The 13557-nt window shown below is 38.6% G+C and overlaps 1 protein-coding gene across 2 annotated transcripts in view; it reads left to right on the forward strand.

Moving 5' to 3' along the window:
* LOC147230045 (neuropilin-1a-like) overlaps positions 1–13557 on the forward strand; it is a 112957-nt gene that overhangs the window by 92248 nt on the left and 7152 nt on the right. For both annotated transcript variants that reach the window (XM_086153160.1, XM_086153161.1), the window contains exons 12-15: positions 5126–5302; positions 6419–6460; positions 8384–8521; positions 11358–11653. In XM_086153160.1, coding sequence (XP_086009286.1) covers positions 5126–5302; positions 6419–6460; positions 8384–8521; positions 11358–11653 — 653 coding nt within the window. The remainder of the gene's footprint in view (positions 1–5125; positions 5303–6418; positions 6461–8383; positions 8522–11357; positions 11654–13557) is intronic.

Raw genomic sequence — 13557 nt, forward strand, 5'->3', positions numbered from 1 at the left:
GAGAGAGGGTGACGCATGGCATGCATCTGCTCTGTCCGTGTGTGTGTGTGTGTGTGTGTGTGTGTCAGAGTTAAATGAAGGAGTACTAAAAAAATGGGAGTGGGTGGGGAGGATCTGGTTGCCCTGCAGGAAGAATGATACCAATCACACAAAGCAGATGAGAAGTCCCTGTGTGTGTGTGTGTGTGTGTGTGTGTGTGTGTGTGTGTGTGTGTGTGTGTGTGTGTGTGTGTGTGTGTGTGTGTGTGTGTGTGTGTAAGCAAGAAAGAGAATGAGGAGATAAGACGAGTAAAGGATAGTTTCAGAATGTCTTCAGGAAAATTTGTGTGGTTTTTTTTTTGTAGTGCAGTTTTTACAGGGCGTTTATTGTTATTTATGGTCAGTTTTTACGTCGAGGGAAGCAAGAAAGATGAGATCTGCTGCCGCGTTTAACAAAGAGATAAGTTAGTGGTAAAAACTTGATACACTTTTTGCGCAGTCCAATAATCATCCCACACAAACATCTATATTTCTTTACTTTAGCGCTCGACTGATGTGTTTTCTACTAAAGTGGCCGCTATTGTTGTCCCACTATCAATTAGTGCTTCTATTATTTTCTACATTTTAGCATAACAAGTTTGATTACAAAGCTGTAATAAAAGTAATATAGTATAGTATATAGTAAAAGTAATTTTTCTACTATTATTTATTATTGTTACGTTTTACTTGTAACTCTGGCACAACAATGTCCTTCAGGATAAACAAAGTTTTCTTATTCTTATTCTTAAAAGTTTTTATACCACACAACTTCAACCGATACACACTCGTGCAGATTCTCTCCAATCCGTGTGTGTCGGATTGCATTTTTATGCAGCGTAAATGCGAGTTTATCCACATCCAAAGTCTTTGGTGGAGGAGAAGGAAGAGGAGGATCTGCATTCTCCAGACGGACGTGGAGAACAAAAGACGACACGCACACACACACACACACACACACACACACAGGAGACGAGACCCAGACGGAGACACATTAATCCAACACACTCAAAGGCATGGAGACCATGTGCTCTTTGGGAGAAAAAAAAAAGATAAATTATAAGTGAAGAGAGGAAACAATCCATCAAGCTGGAGTTCTTCTCCTCCAGCCATGCAGCCGATGCACCTCTGAATTATTTGGAAATAAAGGTGACAGAAAATAGAGAATATAATGAAAGTTTAAAGTAATAAAGGGAAAAACGCTGCATTCGATAAAACCCAAGATTCAATCACATGAAATGTGTTTCTTGTTGAATTTTCATTTTCATTTTGTGTCTCTGTAAAGGGAACACAAAAATAACACATTCTAGATTTGAATGAATGAAATATTCCTCTTCAATAGTTTGTTCTTCACAACAAATGAAAGTGTGAAAACACACTCCGGGCTGATCCAAGGTTGACGTCACCTCCTTAAAACAAGTCCAAATGAGTCCGTGTTGCTTCCTAAGTGGACATTTTGATTTCACACACGTGTGATTGACTCGGACTTCCCTTGTGTTGTTTTCGGTTTTCCCTTTTATTTTTCGGATTTGGGCGCTTTATTACGGCCACACAATCCCAGGACGCGTGAATCGTAACGGTTCTTTCAAAGCCTAGATAAAGCTAGATATTTACATTTTTTTGTAATTATTTAAAATGTTATTCTTATTATTAGTATACATTTTTATTATATATTTTATCAGTATATATCTTTTATTATCAGTATATAATTTTTGTTATATATTTTATAGTATATTTTTTATTAGTAGTATATATTTTTATTATATATTTCATTAGTATATTTTTTATTGTTAGTATGTATTTTTTTATTATATATCTCATTAGTATATTTTTTATTGTTAGTATGTATTTTTTTATTAAATATTTTATTAGTATTTTTTTATTAGTAGTATATATTTGTATATTATATATTTTATTAGTATCTTTTTTATTATTAGTTTTTTTTATTACATATTTTATTAGTATTTTTTTTTTTTATTAGTATATATTTTCATATATATTCAGGGGTTATTTTTGCATGTATTTCTTTATTTCCGCTTAGAACATGTTCTAATCTGGTTCTCTGCATTTACTGCTCTTATTTTCTCTTTCACTGCAAATAGCAATTGTTCCATAAACTTGAAAAGTTGCGACACAAACTAGATCCAAATCTTCCCTCATAGCTGGAACGACCGCCGCTGACGTGCACAATGACGTGCACGCCATCGACGACCGCACCTGCAGGACAAATCAAAACCCGAGCGAGAAGAAATGATTTTGTATGTTTTCTGAGCGTAGATGTTCCCAGTTGAGTTTCTGTCTCATTGTTCTATTAAATCTTAATATTCTAAATCACTGGTGGAACTTTAGACCGCGACGGTCCTGACGTGACGCGCAATCTCAGAAATCACTTTTCAGACGTTTTAATGTATTTTTGAACACTTTGATTGAACAATCGTACACGAATGCACTTCCTTCCTTCCTTCCTTCCTTCCTTCCTTCCTTCCTTCCATGAAGGAAAATAGAAGTTATTAATCAGCCGACATTCAGACCAAAGGTTTTCCAGCAAGTTCCTTTATTAGGTAAAAATGTCACCCGGTGTTGTTTTACTTTAACATGTTGCTCCGTATCAGATGTGCAAACATTTTCAATTAATTTTTGCTTCACATATCAATTTTTATTTGTATCTTATTTAATCAAATGACTGAACTTTATCAACTCTAGATTTTTATGTCATTCATTCAATTTAAACTCAAGTTTAAATCCATTCATTTTAAATTAATTTTTGCTTCACATATCAATTTTTATTTGTATCTTATTTGATCAAATGACTGAACTTTATCAGCTCTGGATTTTTATGTAATCCATTCAATTTAAACCCATACATTTTTAATGGATGTTTGCTTGACATTAATTTTTATTTGTATCTTATTTAATCAAATGACTGAACTTAATCAACTCTGGATTTTTATGTTATTCATTAAAGTTAAACTCAAGTTTAAACCTATTGATTTTAAATTGATTTTTGCTTCTCATATCATTTTTTATTTGTATCTTATTTAATCAAATGACTGAACTTTATCAACTCTGGATTTTTATGTCATTCATTCAATTTAAACTCAAGTTTAAACCCATTCATTTTAAATTAATTTTTGCTTCACATATCAATTTTTATTTGTATCTTATTTGATCAAATGACTGAACTTTATCAACTCTGGATTTTATGCTATTCATTCAATTTAAACCCATACATTTTTAATGGATGTTTGCTTGACATTAATTTTTATTTGTATCTTATTTAATCAAATGACTGAACTTTATCAGTTTTAGATTTTTAAGTTTGTCATTACATTTTTTTTAATGATGCTTCATTAAGTCCACGCGTTGCTCGGTAGAGACGTCTCATCTTTTATTTGATTATAATAATTACATTACATTCCAGTGATAATGACGCTTTCGTCTATTTTCCAACAAAGCTCCATACAGACCAGAAGAAACGCCGGTGACCTTTTTAATATAAAGGTCAACAAGAAAAGCTCCAAAAACACTGTTTCTGTGTCTGCGACGAAAAACGGGATCCTCGCGTTTCTCTTTTTAATTTCTTTTTTTCCACGAGGGTTTTGAGACGCAAATGAATAAACACAAAATCTGCCTGGAAAAAAAACACCAATCTTTCAATTATTTTAACAAAGTGCACCTTTGAGAGTTAAAATACTAACCTCTCACCATCTCCCCTCTCAGGGATTGTATATCTCTATTCATTTGAAAGTAGTACATAACGTATTGAAAGTCTGGGAAAAACAAAAAAGTAGCATATTTCCAAGCTCTCCGCACATGGAGTTCGTCCCCATGAATGTACATAATGATCAATCTTTCGCTTCTAGTGCTCTTCAACGCTAAACAAGCCCTTCGGCGCCATTAAATCATCAAAAATACCGCGTTTGAATTAAAGGAACCGGATGGATTCAGACGGAAGAACGAGTTCTTCTCAAAGTGTGTTTTCCTCCATCGAGTTCGCCTGGTTTGGCGGAAAGATGCCGATCCTTTGCGGCGTCGACGGATCTTTCCTCGTTCGTCTCCGATCTCCGTCTCCGTCCCGACCTCGCGATCGTCGTAAAGGCGTCCTCGTCCCGTTTTTTTCTACGTTTGTTAATTCATGTTCATTTGTTTATAAACGGCCGGACGTTTTCTCTCATTACTTTTCGAGACTCGCCGGGAAAAACATCGAAAATCAAGCTTTCTTGACACTTGAACTCCGCGGGTTGTTAATAAAAATACCAGTTAATGTTCCCCCGACAACAGAATAATAACATCTGAGACCTTCTTACGCTTCTTCTATCATTTTATCGAGGCGATTGACGATCAATTGACGTTGTAACTAGAACACTGAAACCTTCTCCGGATGCAACTTGGATGAATCGAAAGAAAAGAAAACATCGGATAGAATCCACGTATTCATCGTACCGCCATTCACACGAAAGATACAATAAATCAGGGACTTTCCAACCACCCGCTGATGAACATGTGATCTAAACCGATGCTCGGAAGTCGAATTTCATCAATTTAATTCCTCTTCCTTCAGCCGAAGGGAATCTTCAGATCTTTGTACTTTTTAAGACGTTAAAACACTTGATAGCCTTTACTTTGTCACTTTATATTTCATTGTATTTCTTATTCTCCCTCCTTCCTACTATTATATATTATTGTTTTGTTTTGCTTGAAACTCTGGCACAACAATATCCTTCGGGACAAATAAAGTTGTTCTTATCTTATCTCATCTTATCTTATCTTATCGATCCATCGATCGTTTTTAGATCGCTACTAGAGCGTCCTGGATTTCCTCCTCCGGCGCTCTGTTTTGGTTTTGGCTTGAAATATAAGCGATGTGGAGAAACCGCTCCGATCCCGTCTCTCTCATTGCAGTCGTAAATCTGGGTTTTTATAGGGATGCCAGTATTTTTGGAGCTGCAGCTGAAGGCATATAAGTAATTCCAGTAAACCCGAAAGTCTCTGGGCTAAATCAGTCAAACCTCATTCGCCGATCTTTGATCAGACGTTGAATATTCGCCCCGCGGCTTCACCGAGAGCTGGTTTTACATCCCGATTCGTCTGTCGTCCCTCTCTCTGCACAGAAATGACAACCGTGGCTCCGCCCACCACGCCGCTCGCCTCCACGCTTCCCGTGACCACCGTTGGCGCCGCCGTTACCGCGGCGATCACGACCCCCGGGTCGACCCACACCGGCGAGTGCGATGGAGGCCAGTCGGACTGTAACAGCGGAATGCAGACGCCCGAGGACAGAGTGTCTGGTAACTCCTTATTCCGATTTGAATCCACAGATTGATCTGAAACGTGTGTTTCCACGTCCTGATTTTACCTTTTTTTAATTCTTCTTTTGAATATAACTTTGCTTGGTGAAGGAAGCAGGACAACTAGTTCTCTGACTTAAGTCACTGTTTATCATAATTATACTCAACAATGTAGAAATGGGTTGAGTTGTTTTTTTTTTTCTGCAAATTTAGGTCATTTTTGGATTCAAGGTCATGAAAAATATAGTGGTTAGATTAAAAAGATAAAATATCTAAATGATAAATTAGTTATCTAAATAAATATCTAAATACAAAAAATCAGGAAGTCATGAATGCATAAAAAACAAAAGCTGATAATAACGATAATAATAATCGTAGTAATTATTAGCAATAGTAATAGTAATTACACTTTATGGCCTTGACTTTGACACCTTATAGTTTAATTTGTATTTCTTATTCTCCCCCTTTTTTTTTTTTACTGTGTTTACAATTTCCTACTCTTATCTAATATTGTTATGTTTTACTTGACACTCTGACACAACAATTTCCTTCGGGATAAATAAAGTTGTTCTTATTCTTATATCATTATTATTATTATTATTATTATTATTATTATTATTTTATTATTATTATTATTATTTAAAAGCCACCTTACATTTACCTTATTATCATGAAGAAAATCGCCTTATAAAATATAATGAGCCTCATCCCCCCCCTACACACACACACACACACACACACACACACACACAAACCGGCTAAACTGTTTTCTCTTGATCTTAAACTTGTTTAAATCCATAATTGAAATGTAATTAAATTTGCACAGAGAAATGATGTACAATCAAACAAAAACATCAGGATTATATTATTTGTACTTCCCTATTTGCACAGTCATTTATCTGCGGCATCCGTTTGACTTTTTCACACTCGTGTTCAAAAAAAGGCGTTCGTATAGTTTGGGAAATATTAACGATAAAAGACAGAACGAAATATGTGGATGATGAAAATAATTTGGATGTCATTCCCACGTAACGCGGTGAATGTGTTCACACCTGTTTGGGAGGAATCCGACCGCCTGACCTTTGACCCCTTGTCTGTCCCATCTGTCCGGAACAGGAGGCGTAACCGTGGCGACCAACCCCATCATAAACGTACCAGGTGAGTGAGAGCCTCCTCCGCAATCTGTTCCCGAAGCCGTTTGAATTGAAGGGGTTGTTGAGCCGCGTTTTGTAATAAACGTCCAAAATGTAATAACTTTTTCATTTCATTTTGTGATAAAGCCGCATTTTGTAATAAATTTTGCCGCATTATTTAATAAGTTATTACATATTGAGAAGATTATTACAAAATGCACTTGCAACTTTTTTATTTTCGAGGAAATGTAATAACATGGTGCATTATGTAATGACAATTCTAAAGCATAAGTTTGTTAATTTTATTTTATTTTACTTAAAAGTATTTGTAAAAGCCAGGCCTATTATTAGCATCACTGTATTAGCCTCGTAGCAGTACTTAGCAATTACTATCAGTACACTATTCAAAGGTTGCATTAACAGAGAATATTCTATAAATTCCATGTTATTACATTTCCTGGAGAATAAAAAAGTTGCAAGTGCATTTTGTAATAATCTTCTCAAAATGTAATAACTTATTACATAATGCGGCAACATTTATTACAAAATGCGTCGGGGCAGTTTATTCCAAAATGCGGCTTTATTACAAAATGAAATGAAAAAGTGATTACATTTTGGATGTTTATTACAAAATGCACCGTTATTACAAAATGCAGCTCAACGGGGTTCAAAACCCGTGACGACAGCGACCAAAAAGCAGGGCTTCGATTCAACGGCAGAAAGTCACCCTGCATTCGATGGTTCTCGTTTTGGCCGACGAGTGTTTTTCCGCTCCGACGTCACGGTTTATCACCGGCGAAGGCGCCGAATCGGTGGTCGCGGAGGCGTAGGGGTGGAAAATGGAAGCGGACGTTGGAGAAAGGGTGATAAAATGGTGCGGGAAAGGAAGATGGAAGCTTTGGAAGCAAGGTGAGGGAGAGAAAAGGTGAAGCGAGAGAGAGGAAAAAGGGGCCTCTCGGGTCTCAATTATCCGAGCCAAAGCGTGGCATGAAGACAGCTCGGGGTCGGGAGGCAGGGAGGGGGTTCGCGGCGCCGTCTCTGCATCTTATTAGCCTCCCAGAAACAAAATGTCCGATGTTCCGGGATTCCGGCCGTCATCCGGAAGCTGCGGTGAACCGCTGCCGACCCGTCCCACGCCGCCACTCAAAGGGTTGGTTTTGTTTTTCGTTAAGGGACCGCTTGGGAAGGATGGTACCCCTTTGCCCTTCCTTGCAGAGGATCCCGATCCTAAACACACGGACGTGTTTTCCGTTGTTTCAGCACAGGAAGTGGAGGACGTCGCGATGTGTGCGATCAAAAGTGGCCGTCAGACGTTCTCGCCCCGTCCCGTCCGCTTCTTGTTCGTCTCGGACAAACTGCAGAAATCATACGAAACCACGCGGCCGCTGTCAGATAACGACATCACCGGATGTTTATCTCATTTCAAACTCAATCGGGCCTTTTTTAAAGTCGGTCACGACGTGAAAAACACGAGCGCGTCGTTCCGTCGGAGAGCCGCGAGGCCGTCGGTTCGGTCAACATTTCACTTAAATGTGCAAGAAAAAGCACGGAAAGTAGTTTCGTCGCTTGTAGCTCAAGACCACCGAGTGATATCAGGAAAGATGTTTTTCTCTTCCATACATGTATTGCTTTGTGTGTTTGTGTTTGTGTTTGCTGGCGGAGATTGAGGAGGAGCCTCCTCTTCCTCGGGGACCGTCAGGTTTTATCGATCAATATTTATTTGTCCGATCCTCAATTTGGCGTCTTTTGGGTGTTCAGTAATCTTGCGCTATCCGGTTAATCGGTCGAAACGGTTTCTTGTTTTTCTAGCGCTTTTTGGCTTTTTTCTTTAATCCGATGTAGCTCCGAATCCAGGGAGGTCCTGTCAAATAAAACACCGACATGATTGCAAACGTTTGATTCTCACCTGAAAGTGCGTTAATCCCAGTTTCTCTGCGGTTGGTCGCAGCGTACGTCTGGTTCGCCTGTAACTTCGACTACTCGTTGTTCTGCGGCTGGAACAGCGAGACGGGCACCGGCGCCGAATGGCTGATCCCGACGTACGCCGATCCGGTCGTCCATCGCGTTCCGTCCCTCGACCACACAGGTAAGACACGTCTTCACGTTTGTCTCTTTTTTTTAATTCTTTCTCCTTTGTTTGTATTTTTTTGAAGTCGCCGGACGCTTTCGAGCGGCCGTCCAAACAAACGTCTTTCCGAACGGCTGGGATTTCCTTAACAAAGCCTCACGAAGGCGCAGTTTCTGTTTAACAAAAGAGAGGAAAGATGGCCGTGATTGCGAAAGTCATTCCCACCGGGCGATTAAAAGATTCCGGTATTTGTTCACCCGATCTCTGATTAATAAGTCCAAGAGTTTTTGGATTTAGACCGAAGGGGAGAATTGTAACCAGACTGGGAAGCGGCGGATTCATGTGTGGACGGACAACCAAGCGCTTTTATCACTCTCTGGATGACTAAATACCTTTATCTGCGGGCGGAGCATCACTTCCTTGATTCATCGGTGATGCGATTGTTTGCGTATTGAACATTTTCCACCGTTTGCAGCGCATAAAGCCACAGATTTAACATATCCTTGTCTGACAAACATCGGCCAACAGTTAAAATGGCCGCCGTCGGTCGACTTCCCCTCGGCGAGGAGCTTCATTCTCAGAATCCCACCAGAGCCTGTCTTGCCGGACTTCAAGTTCTTTTTATTTATTTCCGCGCCGGTTTATCCAGTCAGCTTCAGATTTAGCTGCAACTGCAGCTTTGAGGGCGGAACAAGAACAATGACTTACCGTAAGCGGCGCCGAGGCTGGATGACCGTCAGCAAAGATGTTCCTGTAACGCTTGATACGCAGAATTCTTTTCACTAAATGAAAGTTAAAGATTTTCTTCCGGCGTGAACACGAGCGTGTGGTATTTGGACGGTAACGTTTTCAAGATGTCCACCGTATCTTCAGCTCCCGTGTCGCGCGGCATCTTCAACCCGATGCAACGGAAACATTAGCAGATCCTTTATTTCTGCTCTTGGAAACCTTTGATACCTCCGTTCTTTGGAGCTTTCAGAAATTCACGTGCTTTCATCGCACGCGCGATCGATCGCCTTGCGGGCAGATTAACATTTAAAACCCTCGGATGACAATCCTGAGTTTGGTGGGAAAGCAGGAGACGGTCGGGTTCACTGTGATTCCTTTCTTCAGACGCTTATTGAAAAAAAAAACTGTGCGGAGCAAGACTTATCTGAAAAGTTGCACGCATCTTTCTGAGAAGCAGTCGGTTTTTATTTTTCTCTAATTTTGCAAAAAAAAGCCATTTTGTTGTGTATCTTGCGGATTTTTTTTTTTTTTTTTTTTTTTTTTTGCTGTTACCAAACATCTTTTTCAAATTCCGTGCTGGATTTCCTCCCGTCGTTGTATCCCATTAATATTTCAATAAAAGATCAATAAAAAATGAAAGTAACCCTCTTCTTCTCATGGACGCAGAGACCCATAAAAAAAAATGGCGATGTCGTCCAAACCGGTGACGGTTACCGAAAGAAAAAGCAACAACGGGTCTAGCGAGTATTTATAACAAACCCCCGAACTTAAAGCCAATAAAAAAGGAAGTTGATGAATTACTCCCATTAAATCAACCTGCTTTTCAAAAGAACCGCGACGTCTCCCCCTCTGAATATCCACTTTAGTGAGGAATTAAAAAGAGAAATAAAGCTGACTATTGATACTCGCAGCCTCAAAACGTTTTGAAATGAATGTACGGCCTTCAAACCGAGAGCGTCTGAAAGTGAAAGTGTGGGTTTCATCAGCGCGCCTCGGCGCTCCGTCCTTCCCTCCCTCCGTGATGGATGCTTCTTTAGAGACGGCGGCGGCGCTTAAAGGATTTTTTTCACCTTGACTCAACCAGATCGCAAGTAAAAAATGAGCTTAAATGTCAAGTCATATCCTGAGGCACGCCGATATTGAGTCATTCGCTTTCACCAAAGTCCTTGGGTTTGATGCCTGAGTGTGTGTGGGAAGCTGAACTGACAGCGAGGAACAATTACGAGGAGAAAAAGACGGCGAAACGTACGGGAAAAGTGCAAATGTCGGTGGAGAAACTGCAAATTTAATGTTTTATAAGAAACCGAATGTCCAAATCATTTTGTGGATTTTGTTTCATACCTTCATTTTTAAGCAGAGGCCTTTACTCATCAAAGGAAAACTTGTGGTACATTTTTACCGCCATCTTAAATAAACTCAGCTTGTATAGAAGCAACAAGACTAGCATCATCTATCTAAACCTTCAAGGGAAACAGGTAAAAACTCTTCTCTTTCAGGACTTTTTACTGCGCTGATGCCCCAGATCAGGTTAGGCAGCAAGTTAGGCTATGCAGTGTGTGTGTGTGTGTGTGTGTGTGTGTGTGTGTGTACGTCTTTGTCAAAAAAAAAACAAAAAAACTCACTAACCCAAGCTTACTGTTCTGTATATTTGCGGTTATATTGCAAGTGTTATTTGCAGTCCTTATGTCCTCTATTGTAAGTCGCTTTGGATAAAAGCGTCTGCCAAATGTAATGTAATGTAATGTACAGATGCATTGAAACTTCAAACATACAAATAAATGGGCAAAAAAATGATGTAAAGAACAAAACCTTGTGAAGTTAAACAGACTGGAAAATAATATCAAATACATGAACTACTGTAAGCCATTTATTTATTGCACAGATCTCATATCTTATTTAATCTGTCACTTTTTGGGCATAAACAATATATTTTATAGAATACTAATATAAATACTATATTTTTTGTCATAGCAATAATGATATATTCTTTTCAATAATAATAATGTGAATTTTTGTTGTTGCTGTTGATGTTTTTTTGCATTTATTTAAAAAAAAATACTGCAATAAATCCCCCTGAAACGCCCTGAAATCCCCGTCTTACACGATGCCTTGCTGCCCTCTGCAGAAGCCACGCAGAACTTCATCTACATGCAGCTCAACCACTCCGACTCCCCGAGCAAAGCGGCCGAAGAGCGGGACGAGAGAGTGGCCAGACTGTCCAGCATGCCCATCACCGAGCCGGACGTCGACCTGTGCATGTCCTTCTGGTACCACATGTTCGGCGACCACGTGGGAGCGCTTCACATCCGCCAGCGGAAGATGGCGGAAGGGGAGCAGATCCTGTGGACGGTCAGCGGCCACCAGGGCAGCCGCTGGAGGGAAGGCCGGGTGCTGCTGCCGCACTCCAGCGTCCCCTACCAGGTCTGTGGAGACACACTTTGGGATAAACTGACGCATTTTGTCATAAATGTCCAAAATGTAATCACTTTTTCGTTTCATTTTGGAATAAACTGCCGCATTTTGGAATAAACTGACGCATTTTGTAATAAATTGTGTCGGATTATGTAATATGTTATTACATTTTGAGAAGATTATTACAAAATGCACTTGCAACTTTTTTATTCTCTAGGAAATGTAATAACATGGAATTTATAGAATATTCTCTGTTAATGCAACGTTTGAATAGTGTACTGATAGTAATTGCTAAGTGCTGCTACGAGGCTAATACAGTGATGCTAATAATAGGCCTAGCTTTTACAAATACTGTAAAGTAAAATAAAATACAATTAACAAACAAATAAACTATGCTTTACAATTGTTATTACATAATGCACCATGTTATTACGTTTCCTAGAGAATGTAATAACAAAATGTAATAACATATTACAAAATGCAGCAGTTTATTACAAAATGCGGGTTTTTTACAAAATGAAATGAAAAATTTATTACATATTGAGAAGAGTATTTCAAAAATGCACTTGCAACTTTTTTATTCTCTAGGAAATGTAATATCATGGTGCATTATGTAATAACAATTCTAAAGCATAGTTTATTTGTTTGTTAATTGTCGTTTTGTCGTTTTACCGAAGCTAAAGGTCTGTTGAGCCGCATTTTGTAATAAACGTCCAAAATTTAATAACTTTTTCATTTCATCTTGTAAGAAAGACGAATTTTGTAATCAACTGCCCATTGATTACGCATAGTTTATTTGTTTGTTAATTGTATTTTATTTTACTTTAAAGTATTTGTAAAAGCCAGGCCTTATATTAGCATCACTGTATTAGCCTAGTAGCAGCACTTAGCAATTACTATCAGTACACTATTCAAAGGTTGCATTAACAGAGAATATTCTATAAATTCCATGTTATTACATTTCCTAGAGAATAAAAAAGTTGCAAGTGCGTTTTGTAATAATCTGCTCAAAATGTAATAACTTATTACATGATGCGGCAAAATTTATTACAAAATGCGTCGGGGCAGTTTATTCCAAAATGCGGCTTTATTACAAAATGAAATGAAAAAGTGATTACATTTTGGACGTTTATTACAAAATGCACCGTTATTACAAAATGCGGCTCAACAAGGTCATTTCATTGTTAATAATATCGGGAGACATTGATCGGTGTCTCCAGGACTCGCTTGAGATCGTCTGTTTGGACGCGAAAGGATGTTGGTCTCACAGGAAACCCGACTTCTTTACCCTGACATTTACCTCCAAGTCAATCCCACACAAAGGCGGCCATTAACCTTTCTTATACCCCTTTAACTTTATGAAATCTTCCAAATATAGGTCATTTTGGTTTTTCCCAGATCACCTTATAAGAGTAATAAGATCAAATTTATTCATCCCGAAGGAAATTGTTGTGCCAGAGTTTCAAGTAAAACATAACAGTAATAGATAATAGTAGGCCACCATTTCTACTGATTCTTTATTGATATTTTTGCAGAATGAGGCCCTGGTTTTCAATTTTGCTGTCACCGCATTGAACGACCTTCTTCTAAGCATCTCAATACAGCTGTGTTCAATTCCAAACCTTTAAGATCATTGTGCTGAAATCATCCAGGATTTTCATATGATTTGTGGAAAACACTGGCTTGCGGTGCTACCTTTCTAAAATGTGCATTATAAAACCCAGGGGTTTAGAAATATTGCATAACTAATTTAAAGAATTAGAATTTAAGAATCACTTTATGTATTCCAAAGTGAATGGGAGAGAATAAACCAGGAATTCTCATTATGGAATAGGAGTATGACAGAAAGATATGGATCTGTTTTCTGGTGCTTTTAAAATTTTAAATTGTCTTAACTGTTAACTGTTAACTAC

This window comes from Fistularia commersonii, chromosome 10, assembly GCF_037954325.1.
Source record: "Fistularia commersonii isolate RoL2024-O1a breed Wild chromosome 10, RoL_Fcom_v1.0, whole genome shotgun sequence".
In the NCBI taxonomy this organism is placed as follows: Eukaryota; Metazoa; Chordata; class Actinopteri; order Syngnathiformes; family Fistulariidae; genus Fistularia; species Fistularia commersonii.